This window comes from Nesoenas mayeri (genome assembly GCF_963082525.1).
Source record: "Nesoenas mayeri genome assembly, chromosome: Z".
NCBI classification, from domain to species: Eukaryota; Metazoa; Chordata; class Aves; order Columbiformes; family Columbidae; genus Nesoenas; species Nesoenas mayeri.
Genome location: NC_137542.1, coordinates 49,310,021 through 49,330,889, shown reverse-complemented (window position 1 = coordinate 49,330,889; position 20,869 = coordinate 49,310,021). Strand labels below are relative to the sequence as shown.

General features: G+C 36.9%; 1 protein-coding gene across 3 annotated transcripts in view; it reads left to right on the top strand.

The window, feature by feature from the left end:
• Positions 1–20,869, top strand: part of KIF2A (kinesin family member 2A) — a gene marked incomplete at its 3' end in the record, with an annotated part of 55,313 nt that overhangs the window by 27,586 nt on the left and 6,858 nt on the right. For 2 of the 3 annotated variants that reach the window (XM_080362108.1, XM_080362107.1), the window contains exons 5-16: positions 749–871; positions 1,455–1,555; positions 3,943–4,038; positions 4,811–4,865; positions 7,840–8,002; positions 11,318–11,408; positions 11,566–11,629; positions 12,050–12,141; positions 12,382–12,524; positions 13,275–13,479; positions 18,030–18,140; positions 20,260–20,327. In XM_080362108.1, the coding sequence (XP_080218234.1) occupies positions 749–871; positions 1,455–1,555; positions 3,943–4,038; positions 4,811–4,865; positions 7,840–8,002; positions 11,318–11,408; positions 11,566–11,629; positions 12,050–12,141; positions 12,382–12,524; positions 13,275–13,479; positions 18,030–18,140; positions 20,260–20,327 (1,312 nt within the window). The remainder of the gene's footprint in view (positions 1–748; positions 872–1,454; positions 1,556–3,942; positions 4,039–4,810; positions 4,866–7,839; positions 8,003–11,317; positions 11,409–11,565; positions 11,630–12,049; positions 12,142–12,381; positions 12,525–13,274; positions 13,480–18,029; positions 18,141–20,259; positions 20,328–20,869) is intronic. The other variant, XM_080362109.1, reaches the window with a different exon arrangement.

Below are 20,869 nucleotides of genomic sequence, written 5' to 3'. Positions count from 1 at the left end.
CCAGCTGAAGCAGAGCTGCTTGAAGCAACTCTTTGAAAAACAATTAATAGCATTCAGCCCTAACAAAGAGGCTTGTGTGCTCACCACTCCCCCTGCATTCACTGGGAACACACATCACTGCATCTTCAGAAACTGGCATCCTTAGCACATATAGAATCAATGCATAAGTTTATGTGTATTGATTGTATCTGTATCCCTTCCAGTATAGTGTCAAAAAGGTTTGTTTCTTCCACTCACAGATTGAGCTGCACTTGGCTGCCTTTCATTTCTATTCCTTTGCCCCTCCAGAGATCGTAGGCTCAATGGGGTGGGACCATTTTGTAATGCCTAGAGAATGTGAAACAGCAGGGCTTCTCTTTTTACTCATTTTTTGGGTATAGTCACAATATAAATAAAACTTCAGCACTTTAAAACTTCAGGACTGCATATCTTTAAGTGCATGCTTCATTCTGTGCACATAATAAGTTGTACTAATTCTGCAGTAGAGTATTTTGAAATATGCACACGCAGTGTTGGTACTTAATAATTACATTGTGTTGGTGTATGATACTGGGATAGAAAAGGCTACACACCGAAGGTCTTTATTAATAGACTTTCTACATGTATGGCTCCCCCTAGCCCCCAGTAAACTGTTGTGTCTGGAAAAGGGGCCTTGTTTTATCTCCTCATCATACCAAAGCATTTCAGAATTGTGTAGAAATGATACTCTTCCTTGTCCACATGAGCTTTGTGCTTTTTTCCTTTGCAGTGGCTGGTTCTGCACGCGCGCGACCTACTCAGCTTCCTGAGCAGTCTTCCTCTTCTCAACAGAATGGTAGTGTTTCAGATATATCTCCAGTTCAAGCTGCAAAAAAGGAATTTGGACCCCCTTGTATGTAAACCGTGTATCAAGGATTCATTCATTCTGGGCGTTACATGTGCATTCTCTTGGATTGTGTTGTCCGTAAATGGCCAGTGGTGTACATGCACAGTTGTCTGTGGGGCTTCCTCGAGGAGCTTTTTCAGAGAGCTATGGCTCAAAAAAGGTTCACTTTGTCATAGTTATGCCAGTATGCGGATTTCGTTTTTCCTTTATATTTTTTAACCATGGTGGTGTTTGTTGGTGGTTTGGTGTTTGTTTTGTTTTGTTTTTTAATTTGCCTGGGCTTTCTTTTAATTCAAACCAAGAGATCACATGTATCCGTCCAAATATTTTTTGAGGGCCATTGTCCTTATATTTTTGGTCATGCAATTATTGTCCTATTCCAATGATTTTTTTCTAATTCATTTATTTTATGAGTTTTAGAAATTAAACTGCCATAATTATTTTGTACTAATACTGATTTGCTTGAAAAAATAGTTGAAATAAATACATTCTAATTATTGATAAATTAATATATTTGAAGTGTTACAGTGTAAATACTAAATTCATGCAACACTGAAAATATTTTTACGAATGTATCATTTTCTTTAAGCACGTAGAAAATCTAATTGTGTAAAAGAGGTTGAAAAATTGCAAGAGAAACGTGAAAAAAGAAGGTTACAGCAGCAGGAACTTAGAGAAAAAAGAGCTCAGGTTAGTATTTCTAGCTTGGATGGAAAATGTTATGTCAGCAAGAGAACTTTGCAAAATCATTGTGCTTTTTTCAGTCTTTAATAGTTCTTATGAACTGTAGTAATCTTGAAATTAAATGTTTTCATCCTATATACAAGTTTGATAAATATTTTCATGCTTGGTTGCATTGCTCTCATAACTATTACTTTAGACAGTTTTCCCTCTCCTTTTCATCCTACAGAAATAATTGCTTACAACCGCTTACCTTGCCATGTGTTCTTTAAAGATCAAGTACTCATAATAGCTATTTCTTAAGGGAAATATATTGAAGAAAATAATTGAGTCTTTCGCTTTTAGATAGGTCTGTTATTCTACAGGAGGCATTACAGCATTATGATAAATTACTCTTTGTGATCTTTGAAGCTTTGTAGGAGATTGATTTGAGGCTCAAGTTCATTCTATGTATTTATATTTTACCTTTGCATCATGCAAGCAGGTCAGCAGTAAGTTGTTAGAAACTTGTTTGAAAGAAATGAAGTTGCTAATCCTGTGAGAAAAATCTCTTAATATTAGATGACTTTCTGTCACAGTGGTGAAAAAGCTTTTGCAAAACTCGTAGTGTAATCTTGTTGGCAGCCCTGTGGCTATGTGTTAGTCTCTAAAGAGATACTACCAATCCACTGCTGACATGAGAAGTACCATCACCAAGTAAATAATTCAGGCAATTCCCTTCATAGTTTATGCCATTTCTAAGTTGACCTAAAATCACCTGTGTTGAATTCATGTTCTCTAATTTCCATTCATTTACACAAACATAAAACATTACTATGCCTTTATGTGCAAGGAACAAATATATTTAAAAATATATTTTATTTTTACATATAATATTTAATATTATATTTCATATTACATGTTTAGGTTTATTTTGTATTTATATTTCTATACTTTTTATATTTTACTTTTGATATTGAAATACTTTGACTTTGCACTACAGCTAAAATTTTCCTTTTGTCACTCCTGTGAAGAGTCCCTTTGCATCTGAGTCTTAAACTTCTGTATGAGGAAGCTTTGTTTGTCTTGGTGGCCTGTGCTTACCTCTGCTTCCTGTTGCTTCGTCTATTCTGTCATTTGTTGTCATTATGAAATGCAGCAATAATTAGCCAAACACTCTTTTCTAGTGGGTAAGGCAGGGTTTAAAGAGTATCAGGTGAACACTTTTTCTGCAATAAGCAATACTCCTTTCTGACTGTTAGAAGGAAGCATTTCAGCAGGGATACATTTTGTGGGGGCTTACAGTCAGCAGTTTTTAGTTCACTGTGATCAGGGTCAACAACACCAAGTACCATCAGCTTCTGATGAGCAGGATGCAGTTTTATCTGGGGTATGGTCGGCTGTGTCAGAGGTGCAGAGACCTGAGCGTGCTCCCTTTCAGCTAGTTAACCCCAGTGCAGCGCTTTCTGAAAGCACTTAAACTGTTTCCACGAGTGGCGATCCAGGAGGAGGTTTATGTCATTTTGGGGGGAGCCATGCACGACTCTATAAGGTCTGAGCACCAGAGCTGGTTGTGTGTGGCATCAGCAGAGCATGTTCTGAAAAGGTGTAAAAACCGACAGTCGCAGGAAGAAGTGACAGCAAGGGTATTGGATTGATCTTGCAGAGAACTAGCTCAGCTCACAGTAGGCTCAGGCTTAGCAAGGCTTGAAGGGACTCTGTGCATGGCTTCTTAGGTGCTCATTTGCTCTGGTACTGATGTCTTTAGGTGTAGGGGTGGGAGGTCTTCTGAGCTGGGATGTTGCCTACTACATATCTTTGGGATTGCTTCTGCTTTTTGAGGGGTCTAGAAGTCTTAGAAGAGATTCCAGTTCATCCGAGTGACTGTAGGAGTTAACCCAGGACCAGTAGTTGGATCAAGCTCCTTAAACCTACTTAGATGCAGCCGTGTTGTGTTTAGAGTAGCCAGGGTGCCTGCGCTGTCCTCTGAGGTGTGTGTTGTACCCCTGTAATGCAGTGTGTCCATCGGACCGCCTATTTTCAGGAAGTGTTGGCTGTATGTGCTATCCAATGTTGTGCAATCACTCGGAGGTGTTTCTTCAACGTCATGACCCTGGCAAAGCAGGAGTCGTTTCTCTTTCTTGAGCAGACAGTTAATTTAAAAGTATTTTATATTACATGCCAACCAAAAACATGAAATAGAAAGCATGTAATTGTTTTGCTTTATAATCAGTAAATTAGCTACATCAGAATGGAAAAAGGCATTAAACTTGCATATGAGACATTTCTAATATTTTGGAGAAAAAATAAGATTTCAGTTGATGTGTATTTTTGTTGTCAAGAATACAGAAGATACTGAAGTTTAGTCCATTTCATGAAAAAAGTAAATTTAGCAATTCTTTTGCTCACTTCCCCAGGATGTTGATGCTACAAACCCAAATTATGAAATTATGTGTATGATAAGAGATTTCAGGGGAAGTTTGGATTATAGACCACTGACAACTGCAGATCCTGTAAGTACCCTAGCAACAGGGAAATGTTTTATCCTCCTGTATTTTTGATATGTGTTTTCAATTTTTTCAATGCATACTTCTGTCTGTAAACATGAAAAACAAGTAGTTTAATATATATTAGTATTCATTATAACATGGGTTTTATTTTTTTCACTAATTTGATATTGAAATTTGTAGGTATTGAAAGTCCTAGGTTACTAAATTTTGTTAATTATGTCATTTAAATGTCCTTTTACTGCAAAATAGTACCAATATGTACTAAGTAGTCACTCAGCCTCTATTGTAAATTTTCCTGGGATAGTAGGGGATGTGCACACAAAATCACTAAGCTTCTCTGAAAAACCCTCGTGAGTATAAGGATTAAGATTTTTATCTTTGAAGGTGATGAGGGCCTTTGGTTTGCAGAGGAGTCAGAGGAGCAGAATCCCTAAATGATGAACACTGTCAGATCTCTGTGGAAATCAGAGGTTGTGACAATTTCTGTCCATAGCGCCTACCCTCTTAGATGTGGGTTTTCTTGCCATATTCCAAGATGCCCCTGGTACTCTACAGAATTGGATCACTGTCTGCAGGGAGTTTTGTTAATCTCTGCTTCTCCCTTTTGGGTTTTTGGCTATTTGGAGCTTTTACATGTTCAGATGACTCACTGTCTTGGAAATTTCTCTTTGTATACATGATTGGCTAATTAATTCAAGAATGGAAGTAAAATAAGGTAAAATATTGTATAACTGGAATTGGTGTATGGTTCACTGAAAGACTGTTTCTTTTGCAGATTGATGAGCACAGGATATGTGTTTGTGTACGAAAACGACCACTCAATAAAAAAGGTATGACCATTGAAGATTTTGCTGTTTATTTTTTTTTTAAAACTGCTTCTGATAGTAGTATGATTTGTGCTAAAGAGATCTAGAAATACTGATCAAAGGGGAACCTGTTAGGCTAGACAGTATGTGTGACAGACCCAGAAAATTCATAGACTCATCATAAACTGGATAAAGATGGGAGAAAAGTAGTTTAACTGTCGCCATTTTATGGATTGGGAGCTGAGGTGCAGAGAGGCTGCAGTTTTTTTCCAAGATCATGTAGGCTGTATTTAGTTGATCTAGGCATTAATTCTGCTGTAATTTCTTCAGTATTCTTACATTGCATTAGGATCACCATTCTTTCAGACTATCCTTCAAGGGATGACCTGACCAGAGACCTGCCCCGTGAAAACTTTGATACACATTTTTTGTACACTTATTTTTATACTTTCAAATGGTCTTGAATCAGACATCAAGAGAGCAGTTCAGGTGCTTAAACGCTGGTGTCTTACGACAAGACAAGACATCCTCGCAGGACTAGTGGCTCACAGGCAAACTGGAGGTGGGGCAAGATACCCTGGGGCATATGAAATGCCACTGAAAAACTATTAGGTACTGGAATGACTCCCTAGTGACTTTTTTGATATGTTGAATCTCATTCTTCCCATGAAGTTCTGTACTTTCAGTGGGAAATTAAGAACGCAAATGCTTCTGGATTGCAGCCTGTCTGAATCCCAGCACTTAAGTAAACTGACATTTGTTTTGAAAGATGTTTCTTTCCTTCTCTTTCTATTATATTTTGCTTAGTTAAGGGACTCAAAGATCATCACTCTGACTCTGAAACAATATGGTGTGCGTTTACTATTTTTGTACTGTTAGAACTATGCATTAAGGATTATCTAGCGCATATTGAGAGGAAGATGGGAGAATTGTGTGGAAAAGGGAAAACATATGTTGATACCAGTCTATAGTTGCACAATGTATTTAATAAGAGCACTCAGTATACAAGTCTGGTAGCAGCTGAATTTCTGTTTTAGCATTGGAGGTTATCTTTAATAAAATATGACTTAGGAATCTGATACATTTGGGGGAAGCATCACCTTCTACTTGCACTGAAGGTGGACAAAGGGAAATTACAGTGAATGAGAGGAAGTTGTCATGGGGCATGGGCTGGGATTCAGAAGTAGGATTTGCTTTTGTGAAAGTTGCTTATCTTAAGTATTAGTGATTTAGAGCTATTAAAAATAGTTCAGAGGTGTTTGTAGGAAGATGAGTGCAGTAAAAATGAGGTTGGCGCTAAAGTTGTTTAGCATTTTTAAGAATAAGCTATAGTAAAAAGGTATTAATGAAATAATCTGAAATGAAATGCAGGGAGTGAACCATTGAGATAATCTACTACCCACATTATACAATCTTCTGAAAACACACACTTCATAAGAAGCAGTATTTCTTGTGCCATGTTTTAAAATTGAAGAGTACAAAAGAATCAAAGATACTAGTATGTAACCACATGAAGAGAAAAAACAAAATTAGGTTTTTCGTCAGCCTCATATACAGAGAATTATCACAAAAATCTTTAGGTTCTCAACACCATTCTGTGAATTGACTTCGCAGGAAGTAGCTGTTCAGATTTACATTTTAAAGTTTTATTTCAATGATGTATTTTTATAATTTAGAAATGTATGGTGGGTTTCACAGACACTATTCCAAATTTTCATCATCAAGGAATACAGGTTGTCATAGCAAATAGCTGGGAACAGGTAAATGTCTTATTTCAAACAATTGTTTGAGGAAAATCAGCTCTTGACTACTTAAACTAAAAAGCTTTTGCTGCAAAAATTGACTGTCATACATCTCTGTTCATTACTGTTCCTTATTTCTTCTCTGTGATTACTGCAGAATAATTGCATTTTATTTGACTTCAGTGCAGTTGAGAAGTTTATTATATAGTGACTTGAATACATATTTCTGTTGGTGTGTAATGTCATGCAATGGTAACCATTGTACTGTTTGATCAGTACATTAACTGATGAAAAGATTTCTATGTGATTGTATAAAGACACATCAAATTCTTGAACCGCATGCCTGAAGACGTTTTACATAGAAATGCAACTAGGACACATTAGTGATCCTGGCTGTGCACACAAAGGATCTTTATTTTTGTGCATATTACGGATCCCTGGGTTCTCTGTTTTGCTGACTCATATCTCACACAACAATTAGCAGTAAATTGTAGTGCTGTGTAGTAATTATAACCTGGGATCTCACTGCCGAAATCGTGTCTAGATGGCTTTTGTTCATGCCTAGCAATAGGAAGGATCATTAGCATTTTCAGCTTTCTGCTTACAAGGTAATATTTAGAAAGGATTTTACTTTAGAGAAGTTCTGTATTAAAGATGTATACTGTAGGTTCCAGGAGGAATATGCAAATTAAAATATCTGTGTAGAATGAAAGTAATTTTTTTCTTTTTGAAATCTGTGAACATATGACTGTAACATTAAGGATTTAGGGAAACTAAAAAAGTTGAAAATTTAAAATTAAGCAGATTATCGTAAGGGTATTAGTTTCTTCGCATGTTTAACTGTCCAAGCAGTATAGGGCTTTTGATGTCCAGTTTATCCAGCAGAGAAGTTAATTTTAAAAACTCAAAGAATATGGCAGTAATCTATGAAACAGTATAGAAGCCCTGAGGAAAAAGAACTCAAATCCATGGAAAGTGTTTTTAGAGAATACATAACAAGCTACAGTGATAGTTTTTCGAATTAGCTTTGTACAACCTCTCTTTAATTTCTAGCAGTTGGTAGGATGACTAGGCTTCCAAAATGAAATCTCTTCCATAGCAGATTACTATCTAGGCATCGGAAGCCCAAATCCATTGCATTGTTGTTACTTGGAGGAGCTGTGTTATCTGAGATGTTGTAAGACTGTAAACAATGAAAAAAATGTAAAAAATAATTATGTGTTGCTAGTTAAATATATATTTCACTTATTTTATAGAAACTTTAATGAAAGACCTTGATGTAATAACAATTCCTAGTAAAGATGTTGTGATGGTACATGAACCAAAACAAAAGGTGGATTTAACAAGGTACCTAGAAAACCAAACTTTTCGTTTTGATTATGCCTTTGATGACACGGCTCCTAATGAAATGGTTTACAGGTATGTGTATATGCTTTTTTTTTTTTTTTTTGGTGAATCTTTTTCTCATGTATCTCCCATGTCAATAACTGTGGGATTACCTTGCCCATGGACTTTACTCCTATTCTCTGTGTTACCAGACAATGTATATTGCTACTCCATTATTCTGTTTGCTTTTGTTTTAACTCTTTATCCCGAATTCCTCACCTGCAATGTCGTCTCCACCTCTGTTGGCCTCAGTCCTGCTGCAGGTTCTCCTCCAAGCCCTGCTGGTTTCCAGGCTCTGGCGTGTATTTCGTGCCTGCTCAGCTGCTGAATATTTGAACAACTTCATGAGCTCTCCCTTTGCGTCAGGGTTATTGTCTTATTAGTGTGCGTGCAGCACCTGAGGCTTTTGGTCTTCAGGAAACTTGGAAGAAAAGGGCAGCCCCAGCCCAGAAGAGCAGTTTACATATATGAAAAGAGATGGAAACAAATGGAGAGAGGGTGGGGAAAGTACAAAGAAAAGTGGGAGAGGTTATGTTGCTGCAGTGCTGACACCTGAATGGCTTGGCTACTGGGAGCAATCTGGCTGGTGTAACACAGAGCTGCATGGAGCTAAGTTATCTTGCTCAAAATGCTGAATCTTCCTGATTTAAATAAAACCCAAACAAACAAACAAAAAACCAAACCACACACACAAAAACCGCCCAGTAACAAAGACACACATCCACTTTCAGCCCCAAGGTATTTTGATCTCCATTTTCTCCTTTATTCTTCTGTCTCCTTTCTAAAGCTAGCACAGAATAATGCATACAGTGCTTTTAAAAACATATTTGGAAGTAGCTGTTTACCTTGTACAAGTCACTAAATGGAGTAGGTACAGTAGCAGGCAATGTTAGACACCACACCAAGTTATAATCTTGGTACAGAGTCTAAATATTGTGAAGCTTTTGATAATAGAGAGGAATTTGATTATTTTCCTTATGCTTGGAAAGTGCTTCTCGTAGCCTTAGGGAACAGTGACAGAGAAATACCTTAATTCTTGTTTTTAATCCAGGAACTAGGAAGCAGAATTTAGCAGTATGTCCTGATGGATGTTAGATATTAATGTCCTGTTGATGGATAACAGAAAATTCATAATACAAGTATTATTAAAGGCCTTGAAAATTAAAACTACTGTCTTATGCTTGATATAATTAGAAGGATGAAGGTGGTAGAAGGAAAATTGGCATAGTCTGTTTACACTCACAAAAGGCTTCTAAACAGCAAAGCTGTGCCTGTGGAGATGTCTGTCTCTAATGGTTGTTTATTGGTAGCATCTTTAGTTCCTTGAGACTGAAGAGCTGCGGGAGAGTGATCTAGCCGGTGATGTATGCCTCCTGCAATAGTTCTTCTCCCACTTAGCAAACAGTTCTTCTAATATCCCTCCTTCCTGCTACTTACATTTGTGAGCAGTGTATAAATGCAAGGGGTGTTTTTCGCATACAGTGTTGTTGAATTTTTGTATTGAGTTTTTGCCAGACAATTTTTATTAGTTACGTAATGCATTAATGATAGTACAGGAAGTATTGAAAGATGATTATATTTGTACTGAAACAGTAGATCTCTAGTCTGTGGGGCAGTACAAACTTTCTCCTTCTCCCTCATGCCACAATAATGATTATTATTATTTGAAGAGCAAACTGCTTCAAGGTCTCCTGTAAAACAGAACTAAGAACAACATAGATATCATCATCTGCGCCTACCAGAATGCCAGGGTCACAGTGGGGCAAAAAATAGTGTGACAAGTTCCTCCAGTTTTCTCCAGTTTACTAAAATGAGTCACTGTATTTCTATATTGAAAAACACTCTTCAGTTTGCAGGAGAAGAGTATTACTCTATTATTATTATTATTATTATTATTATTATTATTATTAAGCTATATTTTAAGTATATTTGAATTTCTGAGCCACAACACTGAGTTGTAAGTTTTCACTGATGTTAAAAAACGTACACAAGTTTTAAAGCAGAACCAGATTTTACACTTCTGAAAGATCAAGTTTGCAAATAAGGTTCTAGTAAAAGTAAAGTTGGACTGTTTTTGCATGGTACCATTTGGAGGTTTATAATGCTTTATGAAAACTTTTGTAGATATGTTTGTATTTTGCCTTACTTTAAAATACATATAATTAAGTTTCTTTCTTATGAATCAGCAAAATGAATCTTTTCAAAGTAAGTTAAAAAGAGATAATGGAGTGTATTTGTTAGGTTGATAGGCTTTGTGAAATTTTGTATTTTATATATAAAAGGCACAAACATCAAAATGTGGGTATATCCTCTTGAGGAGAAAGGAAGTATATATTTAGAAGAAGCAAAATAGAAACAGTAAGGCTGATCAGGAATCACTGGGACATTTTTGATGAAAATTCAGTATTCAGTTAATCTTAGGTTTTTCCATAACCTTTGGTTGCGAAAGGGCTTAGTCTTGCCCATATTATTTTTGTAAGTGATCTTGTGTTTGTTCCAAAGTGGCATGAAATAAAGTTCTAACAGCTCTGTGTTTCTGTGAACAATTGTTCCTGTTTCTGTCACTTAAAGGTACTTTTTGTGTGAACACCTGGAAAAAATTCAGAAACAGAGACTTGCAGAGAGACTCTTACCTCCCTTGGTAGCCCTCTATTAGTTTACCCTTTGCTTTTGGAGTTTATCATGAAGTAATGGTGATAAACAGCTGAAGTAGGAACAATAAATCATCTGTTTTCTAAAGTAAAAATTAAGTCTCTAAACCAGAAAAATTATACTTTGGATAATATTTTTTTGACACATCAAATAATACTTCAGAGAAAAATAGATTTTTCAGTTCTGAAAGGTTTGGGTATCTTCTGTTTTCTTGAGCCTTTTCTCAGTATATGTATGTCCTCAAAATACTAAGATATGCAGTGTTCTTTTGGCCACTCATCTTCTAAATTATATCTTGAAAGCTGATTTGAGCTGGAAGAAACAAAACAAGAACCCCACCCCAAAAAGACTAAAAAAAAAATCTGTAGCGGAATTTTAGTATTGGCAAAACAAAACAGTTGTGTTGCATTATTAAAACAAGATTTTTTTTTTTTTTACTTTGGGTTTAAAGAAGGATAATAGTGTTGTGAAATAAATGGGAGAGACCTTGTAGCTTCTGTTTGTTTGTTTGGGATATTTTAATGCCTTAGAGCTAGTAGTCTCTTTAGTTCAGGAATTAATGAGATGGTGTCCTTTGACCTCTTGAATCACAGAACCAGTTTTGTCACTTCTGGCCTTAATATTTATAGCATCCTTGTGGTAATAGCATCTTAAAATAATTCAGTTTCTTAAGTTCTGTTGTTTTTTGCATTTAAGGTTTACAGCTCGACCTTTAGTGGAGACCATATTTGAAAGGGGGATGGCTACTTGTTTTGCATATGGGCAAACAGGCAGTGGAAAAACCCATGTAAGTATTCGTTCTATATGTCAGAAATACACTTTTTTTTAATATATGATACACTTAAGTAAGTTCTAATAAGTAACAAATATGCGAGCTACAGTTCTGTGGTTTTCTCACAGTGTATTTTTGATTTTTTTCCCTTTTTTTTTTTTTTTTTATTTAGACTATGGGTGGTGACTTTTTAGGAAAGAACCAAGATTGTTCTAACGGAATATATGCACTTGCAGGTGAGACTTTATTGGTCTGTTGGCTTTTTGCAGATTAGTTGAGGCCAATAAGTTTTTTGCTCCCTGTTGTACAAACATAAGGATCTATGTATTTTGCATTACAATGGAGCTTTGGTAACATCAAAAGTAGTTCCTAGAGGTGTAGTCTTTACACAGTGAAATAAAGGTATATGTAGATTACTTCAAAAGATGTAATAAATGCAACAGATGATTAACAAAGTTTATAATTTTGGGATCTTCTGCATCTTCCAGTGTAATGTGGCAGTTGAAACTCCAGCATTTTGGACTTGGCTAACTGGCCCTATGTGTTATACTTGAAAAACATGAGACGCTGTAAAATAGACTGTTACACATTAGTGAGTCTGCACTAAATGAAAATAAAGAACAAATTTTCTTTTTATTCTGGAAATGTATTCACAGCTCGAGATGTCTTTTTAATGCTAAAGAAACCAAACTATAAGAAGTTAGAACTTCAAGTATATGCAACATTTTTTGAGATCTACAGTGGTAAGGTAAGCACCAGACCTTTCTCCGAGGGAGGGGGCATTTCTCTTTCACGAAAAAGATTCTGATCTTATCATATAAAATATTTTTTTCCTCTTTGTACTAAAAGCTTTATTTCGCATGATTCTTTATGCTGCCCTTCCAATCATGTTTTTCCATGGAATGCTTTACATATTTTGATACAGGATCTTAAACTAAAAATGTATTTTAAAGCTCCTCTTTAACCGTGCTGTTTTCCCCCCTCTAAGGTTTTTGACTTGTTGAACAGGAAGACAAAATTAAGAGTGTTAGAAGATGGTAAACAGCAAGTCCAGGTGGTGGGATTACAGGAACGGGAAGTCAAATGTGTTGAAGATGTTCTTAAGCTTATTGAAATAGGCAACAGCTGCAGGTATCTCCCATAGCTTATACCAGTTTTTCATTGTACGTTAAAGAATCAGAAGCTTTTCTTGGGGTTTCTTCATAGTGATGGCTTTTTAATCGGCAGAGGGTTTTTTGATGAAGTTGGCTGCAAGTGAGGGCTCTGACTACCATTTAAATAAAGATATTTAGAGTTTCTCTGTCTCCTACAGAGAAATAACTGATTTTTCTAAAGGATGTGAACTGCATGCATTATGTAAGCAGCTTACTGACTTAAATTCAAATCATTTTTAATCTGGAATACTGCCAGATTCTTCTGCTCTAAAAGGCCTTGATACATAGTGAGAGATGGTTAAGCATGTATATACATATATATTTATATATATATTTTTAAGAACCCAGCTTCATTGTTCTTAAAATTAGCCTAGTGTATAGACTGCTGCCTGACCAGATATAAATGCCATCAGCATTTTACATGTAAGCTCTCTGATAGTCTGAATCTTTGAAGATCTGTTTATTCTTGCTATTAAAAGGGAGGTTAAATTTTACTAATATACTGTTTCTGTTTCAAGAGATGAAAAAAGAGGTATAATTGTACTATGTGCATCCAGTTATTAGGGTTGTAAATCTAGTATCCACAAGAACATTAGACATGCTGTCAACACATGTAAGAAAACACAGCACTCTGCCCTGAGAAAACTAACGTTCTAAGGTTCGTGTGTTTAGCATGTATGGTCCTTCGCCTCTTCACGTGTCCTTCCCTTCTCTCCTTTTATTTAAGGACATCTGGCCAGACATCTGCAAATGCACACTCATCTCGAAGCCATGCAGTGTTTCAGATTATTCTCAGACGGAAAGGGAAATTGCATGGTAAATTTTCTCTGATTGATTTGGCTGGCAATGAAAGAGGAGCAGATACTTCCAGTGCCGATAGGCAGACCCGACTGGAAGGTGCAGAAATTAACAAGAGCCTTTTAGCACTCAAGGTAACTGAAATGTTTCCATTGCCTTTGAGTAGGTGGAAGCCTTCTGCATGTAATAGCAATGACTATTAAAATGAGTGGTTTTGGAGTCTTTGCTTGTCTACATTGTCTTCTGATGTGACAGGTAAAATAGTGTAATGATGTTTCCTCTAAATGCCTGAAGGAGCACTTGATAATTGCGAAGTAGAAACATTGTATAAATGTTGTACTATCAGCTTGCATTTAAATTTAAAAAAAAAATCTGTCCTCTAAAATGGGAGGACAGGTGACTGACTTTGGTACTCAAGGTCTGAAATACTAGGTAGAAATATTCTTGCTGATCTCTGTATTTATTTCTTTTTTTATTTATAAAAATAGAATTACCTTTACAACATATTTATTTACTGCTGTTAATTAATTCACTAAAGAAACACAACAGCAGTGTATCCAGAAAGAGCTAACAAGTAGACTAAAATAACACTTGAAAGTTGGAATCCATTTTTGACTACTCTTTTTAACAGGAAATGGTCTGATACAGTGACTTGTCAGATTTTCATACATTAATTCAGGACACATCAAGAGAGCTAAGACATATTATTTAAATATTCATATGCCTTTTTTGTTTGTGTGTTTTATAGTGCTTAAAAGAGGTTCAGTCTAAACAGGGAAAGTATTTTTGGGGTCTTACCTGGGAAGAACTTCTCTGTTGTTGTTTAGTTTTGCTTGGGTTCACTGCTCTCAGCACCAGCACTGCAGTTTTATATAAAGAACCTGAACGCCAAAATCACTGCGCTTACTTGTTTATCTCCAATATAAATGTGGGAGAAGACTTCTATCTGACTCTAAGCATATCTCGGAAAACACCACAAAATTGTAACCTATGATGTGTTACAAAATTGTGTGGCATGTTGAAAAATGGGAAGCAGCAGTTCTGAAATTGTGGCCTATTTTGATTTAGCATCAAAGTAGATCATGCAAGCAACATTGTGTTGACATTATCACTTGCTTCTAAATGTATAATAGTTGAATAAAGCAGGTTTTTTTAATCTATTTTGAGGGGGGTTGCTTGTTTGTTTGTTTGTTTTGCTGTTGGTTGATTGGTTAGGGTTTGGTTTTGGTTTTGTTCTGTTTTTTTTTCAGTTTACTTAATTTTGTACTGGCTAGTACCTTCAGTGCAATAGCCATGCAACATACTTAGTTCATTTTCATACAGCTTATCTTTTTAATTATAGTGAAAGGTTCTGCTGCTGCCATACTAGTGGTTTTGACCCAGATTATATGGGAAGGGGAAATAAAAATACGTGGAGGTTTGGAGAGGTCTAAACAGTGGTACAAGAAGTTACACGTTTCTCAGTCGTATGTTAGCTTTCCATTTTCCATCTATCCCCCAAAACATGACACAGCTTTTTCCATTTGTATTCAAGACCCTTGAAGTTACTGTAAAGTTTGAATTAAGTTAGTATGTTCTGATAAGTGGTCTTTGGTGCTTATCCAAGACTTACTATTTGCATGTGGATATCAGTCCTGTCTTAAATTGTTCAGATTTTTGGCCCAGGAAGTTATTTCTCTAAACTGCCTGTTCTCCAGTTTTTAGCAGTTTAATGTACTATTAGGTTGGTGCAAAAGGAATTGCGGTTTTTGCATTGTTGAAATTTGCCATTTGATATTGGATAGATTCTTAAGTAAATGTGGTTATGTTATACATAATTTTAATGTGCTTTTCCCACCTTTTTTTTTTTTTTTTTTGCTACTGACTTATTACTTGCTGTTTATATTTATTTTAGACTATGGAAATGATGTTAGACAAAAAGCAAATTTGAGCAATTTTCTTATTGAGTTGAAAATGGGTTACAAAGCAGTGGAGACAACTCACAATATCAACAACATATTTAGCCCAGCAACTGCTAATGAATGGACAGTGCAGGGCTGTGTCAAGAGGTTTCACAAAGGAAACAAGAGTCTTGGAAACAAAGAGCGTAATGGTGGCCATGGGAAGTTGACATTGACCAACTGAGAGCAGTCATCACACCTGATCCTCTTACGACTGCATTGGAAGTTGCCAAAGAACTTGACAAAGACCATTCTGCGATTGTTTGGCATCCGAAGCAAATTGGAAAGGTGTAAAAGCTGGATAAGTGGCTGCCTCATGAGCTGACTGAAAATCAGGAAAGTCATCATTTTGAAGTATCATCTTCTCTTACTCTATGCAGTAACAACAAACCATTTCAACTGGCGGTGACCAGCTCAGTGGTTGGACCAAGAAGAAACTCCAAAGCACTTCCCAAAGCCAAACTTACACCAAAAAAAGGTCATGGTCACTATTTGATGGTCAACTGCCAGTCTGATCCACTACAGCTTTCTGAATCCTGGCGAAACCATTCCGTCTGAGAAGGATGCTGAGCAAATCGATGAGTTGCAGCAAAAACTGCAGCGCCTGCAGCTGACATTGGTCAGCAGAAAGGGCCCAGTTCTTCTCCACGACAGTGCTGGACCACACATTGCACAACCAATGCTCCCAAAGTTGAACGAATTGGGCTACAAAGTTTTGCCTCATCCATCATATTCCCCTGACCTCTCGCCAACTGGCTGCTGCTTCTCAAGCCTCTCAACCACTTTTTGCAGAGAAAACGTTTCCACACCCAGCAGGATGCAGAAAATGCTTTCCAAGAGTTTGTCAAATCCCAAAGCACGGATTTTTATGCTACGGGCATGAACAAACCTATTTCTCCTTGGCAAAAATGTGTTGATTGTAATGGTTCCTATTTTGATTAATAAGGATGTGTTTGAGCCTAGTTATAATGATTTAAAATTCGTGGTCCAAAACCACGATTAATTTTGCACCAACCTAATTTTTGTTCCTGGGTTTTCTGAGCTGTGATGAAAAGCAAAAGTAGTTAAAAACTCCATTAATTTAGAAGCTGGCAGTGTCCTGCAGTCATTTTACTAATAAGGAGATAATACAATTCTGTTTTTTCAGGAGCAAGCAAACTAAAAATCATTATAGTAAATTAAAATATCTTTATTAAACTTGTTGGTTTCCATATCAATAACTCAACATGCACATTTGTTACTGGTTTTGGTCTGTAACGTGACTTGTTGAAAATTTGTTACCCCTTCGTGCCTAATCTGCTTTTCTCCTTAGTTAAGTGTAGTGTAATGTACAAATTCAGAAGGTGCAAGGAATTCACCATCTGCTCACGTTTAAATATTGAGTCCTTTTTAGCATTTGTGAGTGAAATTCACATTCCTCCAGCTTCAGTCTTTCTGTTTGAGTCATGTCCATTCTATAAAATTCAGCTGATGAGAGTTTTTAAAGAATCGCTTTAGTTAAAGCTGGCTGGCCCTAGTGTTGGTTCTGTTCTGTATCAGTGCAGTTTTATTCTGAGCCCATGTTTAGCTCTGGTTTATTCTGTTTCGCAGTTGCAGTGTTTTCTTAGATTATCATCCCACAGTTTCTAGCCTGACTTTTGGAAGACACTGTTTCTAGGAAAGTTTAAAAGGCCACAAGGATATGGCTGCAGCAGGAGAATTAGCTGAACTGCTGTAGAACTGTCCATGTGGCACAAAAGCCATGCTAAAAGCAAAGTTCTGATTTGAAAAGCTTTTAAGTGTGGCTGTTTGAAGAAGTCCTGTATGTATGTGTATTAAAACTCTACCAAGGAAGCCATGCATCTGAAGAAATGCCTGTACACAAAGTACTAAGGCAAAGTCAGAAGCTGGAATTAATGATCAAAATATGACAATGATGACAACAACATAGAAATTTAAATGTAAACTTTTTTTGCCTATTAAGTAATTTATTATCTGATGCTAGAGCTCCGAGTGGGAAAAAGTGCTCTTGGTTTGCACTGTTATATTTAGTCGCTGCTCTAACTTCTATAGTAATTTCATAATAATTATATCTGTACAGTATTTCTCACTGAAAATCTCCAGCCGATTGCAGATGTTAGTTTAGCCCCACACCCTTGTGACTGAAAGAAGAGACCTTATCCCTTTTTTTTTTTTTCACGTGGAGAGAATGACTTAGGTTTTCAATTGTCTTCCAACACTGAGTACATCAGTAGGAGGTATGTGACCTGTGGAAGCTTTCAGAAAGTTTATTTTCTTCTGAGCTGTAAAGAAAGTCAGTGGTAGAGCCAGAAGGAAAGCTACTGCTTTCAACTGATAGATGTAACATGTGTCTCTGTCCACACTGCTTCTGCTGGTGGAGGCTGTGGATCATTCAGGTTTTTGCAGCTGATAATGAGAAATAATTGTTAGTCTGAACACTTAAGTTCACTATTTTCTGGTTTATTTTGGTGGTGTTGTTGGTTACAATAGATACAAACATTCTGGATGAAATTCAGAAAGTTTTTGGGTTCCCAAGTCCTTTCAGATTCCTACCTCTCTACTGAAATTAGGGAGAGGTAAAAGCCCAGCACTTCTCGAACCCGAACTCTAATGGTAAATGTTAATGCTATTTTAGGGGACAGCAGCTTATCTAAAGCATGTATTTTCTGATTTTGAATTGCATTTGTATTATATTTATTCAACCCATGTTAAACAACAATTCATAAACTTGTTTGTTTTTTCAGGAGTGTATTAGAGCCTTAGGCCGAAATAAACCTCATACACCTTTCAGAGCAAGTAAACTTACTCAGGTGCTAAGAGATTCATTCATAGGAGAAAACTCCCGTACCTGTATGGTAAGTTGGTTTGGTTAACTGTTTGTTCTGTCCATTACAAAAAGAAAAGATGGTAGAAAGGACAGAGAATTGATGATGATCCAGCTGTTTTTATTTGTGCATCATTAACATTTCTCCTTATGGAAATGCAAACTCTCTGCAGTGGACACCAATTGCTAGGCTTGTTTGTGTTCGTTACTTTTCACAGGCTCCTTAGAATTAATTAGTCTATAAGACAGAGAAGTCTGCTGACCACAACATTAAAACCACGGTGTTAGGGCAGCCTAGTCTTCCCTTTAGCTGTTAGGTATGGTTCTAATTTGAAAATGGTGGCAAAACAGCATTTTTATTAGTATTTTTTTCTCCTTCAGTTTTCTGATGAAAAGACAGGACTGCTGTATTTCCCACTGAGACATACATGATCTAGTTGAAGATGTCCCTGCTTGCTGCAGTGGGGTTCGACTAGATGTTTAAAGGTCCCTTCCAACTGGAACGATTCTATGATTCTGTAACTTCATAAATGCGCTGCAGGATCAGAAAGCTAGATTTTGCATCTCTCACTACTATATCCACACTGCTGAAGGTTTGGGAAGTTAGCCTGTTGGAAATTACTCTCTGAGTTAGCTAAAGAACAGCCTGCAAAGATATATATGTATTTATAAATAATCTGGTAGTTGTTTCCCAGATATATTAGGCTCACTTTCTATTGAGTAGCATATTTCCCATTTTGAGGAGTCTTTATTTTTTCAGTTAGAGTTTTGCATTTACATGTTATGTTGCCAAGACAAATGAGGTGGGGGAAATTGACTGAATTTCTGTGAATTCTTAATGTTCCGGGTGTGGTTAAAAAAAAAAAAAAAATGTAGTTTTGACATGACATCTGTCTCCTTAAGTGCCATGGATGAGCAATTTAGGGTTCAGCTTGCTGTAGTGTTTAGATCACCCAGAGAAGAGTGTGACTTAAGAGAGTTTGCTGGCGGGTTCACTCTGTCATTTGCTGCATGGAGGAAATACGCCAAGTCGAATGCTGCTGACCTTCCCTCCAGAGGCCCGGTGTCCAGTCACACTGGAATCTGGATCCTAGAACTCCCAAAACAAACTCTCAGGCATCAGAGTTCATAGAAATAAATAATTTAATGGAGTAGGATAGCAGGAGGGCTGGCTCGAGCTGGGTGCCTATGCAGAGGTCGCAGCTGAGCACAGAAATCCCTGTATTTTTATATTTTTACAGACTATTCATACCATGATTCAGCCCAGAAGCAATATTTGAGTCTCGGGTCTTCTTGCTTCTCATTGGTTCTATTTCATTGATCTTAGATGGGCCTTTGTTTTGTTTAACTGTAGATATTGTTTATAATCCATAGCCTTGAAGGTGCTGTTTTATCCGAATGAATCCTTCCCTTTGCAGCAAAGTGCAGGACAGGCCCTATTTCACAGATATCTGTTATGTCTTCTTGTTAGCCTTGAAGTTGTCATTTTCTCCCCAGTCAACTACATTGTTCTCAGCAAAGTGCGAATTAGACCTTATCTCACAGATGTTCAGTGTAGTGTGTAACTGCTTTTGGTAAATACGGGCAGAACTTTACAGCACAGAGCTTACTAAGTAACATGAAGCAGAGAGCATGTTAAAAAAAATCACACAACTATATAATTCTAGGTGATTCATTGTATTCAGTATGAATTGACTTAAACTAAATGACTGATACGAAACTTAAACTGGGCTTATGCACTGATCTGTGAGTAGTAAAAACCATCGCCATACAGCCAGCTTATTTAGCAGGGAGAGCTCAGAGTAGGCTGACCCAGGCTATCATATTTATTGAATAAAGTGGTTGGCTCATAGTCATATTGCACACAGTGGGAAAGGTCTGCACGAGACTCCCTGCACCCACAGCGTCCGTTTGCCATTCTGCTTCCTTGGGGCTTTTGCGACAGGAGCTCTTGGCCCAGCTGTGGCTCCTCCTTCACTTCCTCTGGAGCCTGGACCAGACTGGTGCTGGTTTGGCTGGGGGTGCTGAATGCATGTGCCACATAAGATGTCATTAGATAAGGACAGATGTATGTAGTAGACAGTTTTTGTAGAAGATCTCAAATGAAACTGTACAAAGTAATTCATTAACAGGTGGCTTATTTTCTCCAGATCGCTACGATTTCTCCGGGGATGGCATCATGTGAAAACACTCTAAATACATTGAGATACGCAAATAGGTATGGAAAATGTTATTGCTTATAGCTATACTGTCTGTTGATCACCAACATTTAGAATAGTGTTTTTCCATGATGTATAGTTATTTTAGTTACTTAAATAATTTTCTTGTATGTGCATTTCTGAATAAGATTAAAACCAAATTAGTGATCCAGGCTTACATTTAATTTGTTATTCTTTATGGCCATTACAATGGAGTCAATAGCAACTACTTTTAAGCCATTACCCAAAGATGGATAAAGTGGCTTGCAAGCAATGTTGGAGATGCTACTATTAGTTTTGCCCCAGCTCTGGAGGCACCATCTCTTGCATAAGGGTTGTCTGTATTCGGGATGATTCCTGAGGTGTTAGCTGAAATACTTTTCTCCGATGTGGTTTGTTTTTTTTTTCATCCCCCTGGTGGAACTGCATGCAGTTGCCAGTCTGTTTCATAGATATAGATGAAATTTTATACTTCCTGACTTCAGGCAAGTTTCTGAGACCCCTAAGTACAGAGTCAGTTAGTACAACAGTGCCTTTATAAACTGTGTAGAGAAATCATCGC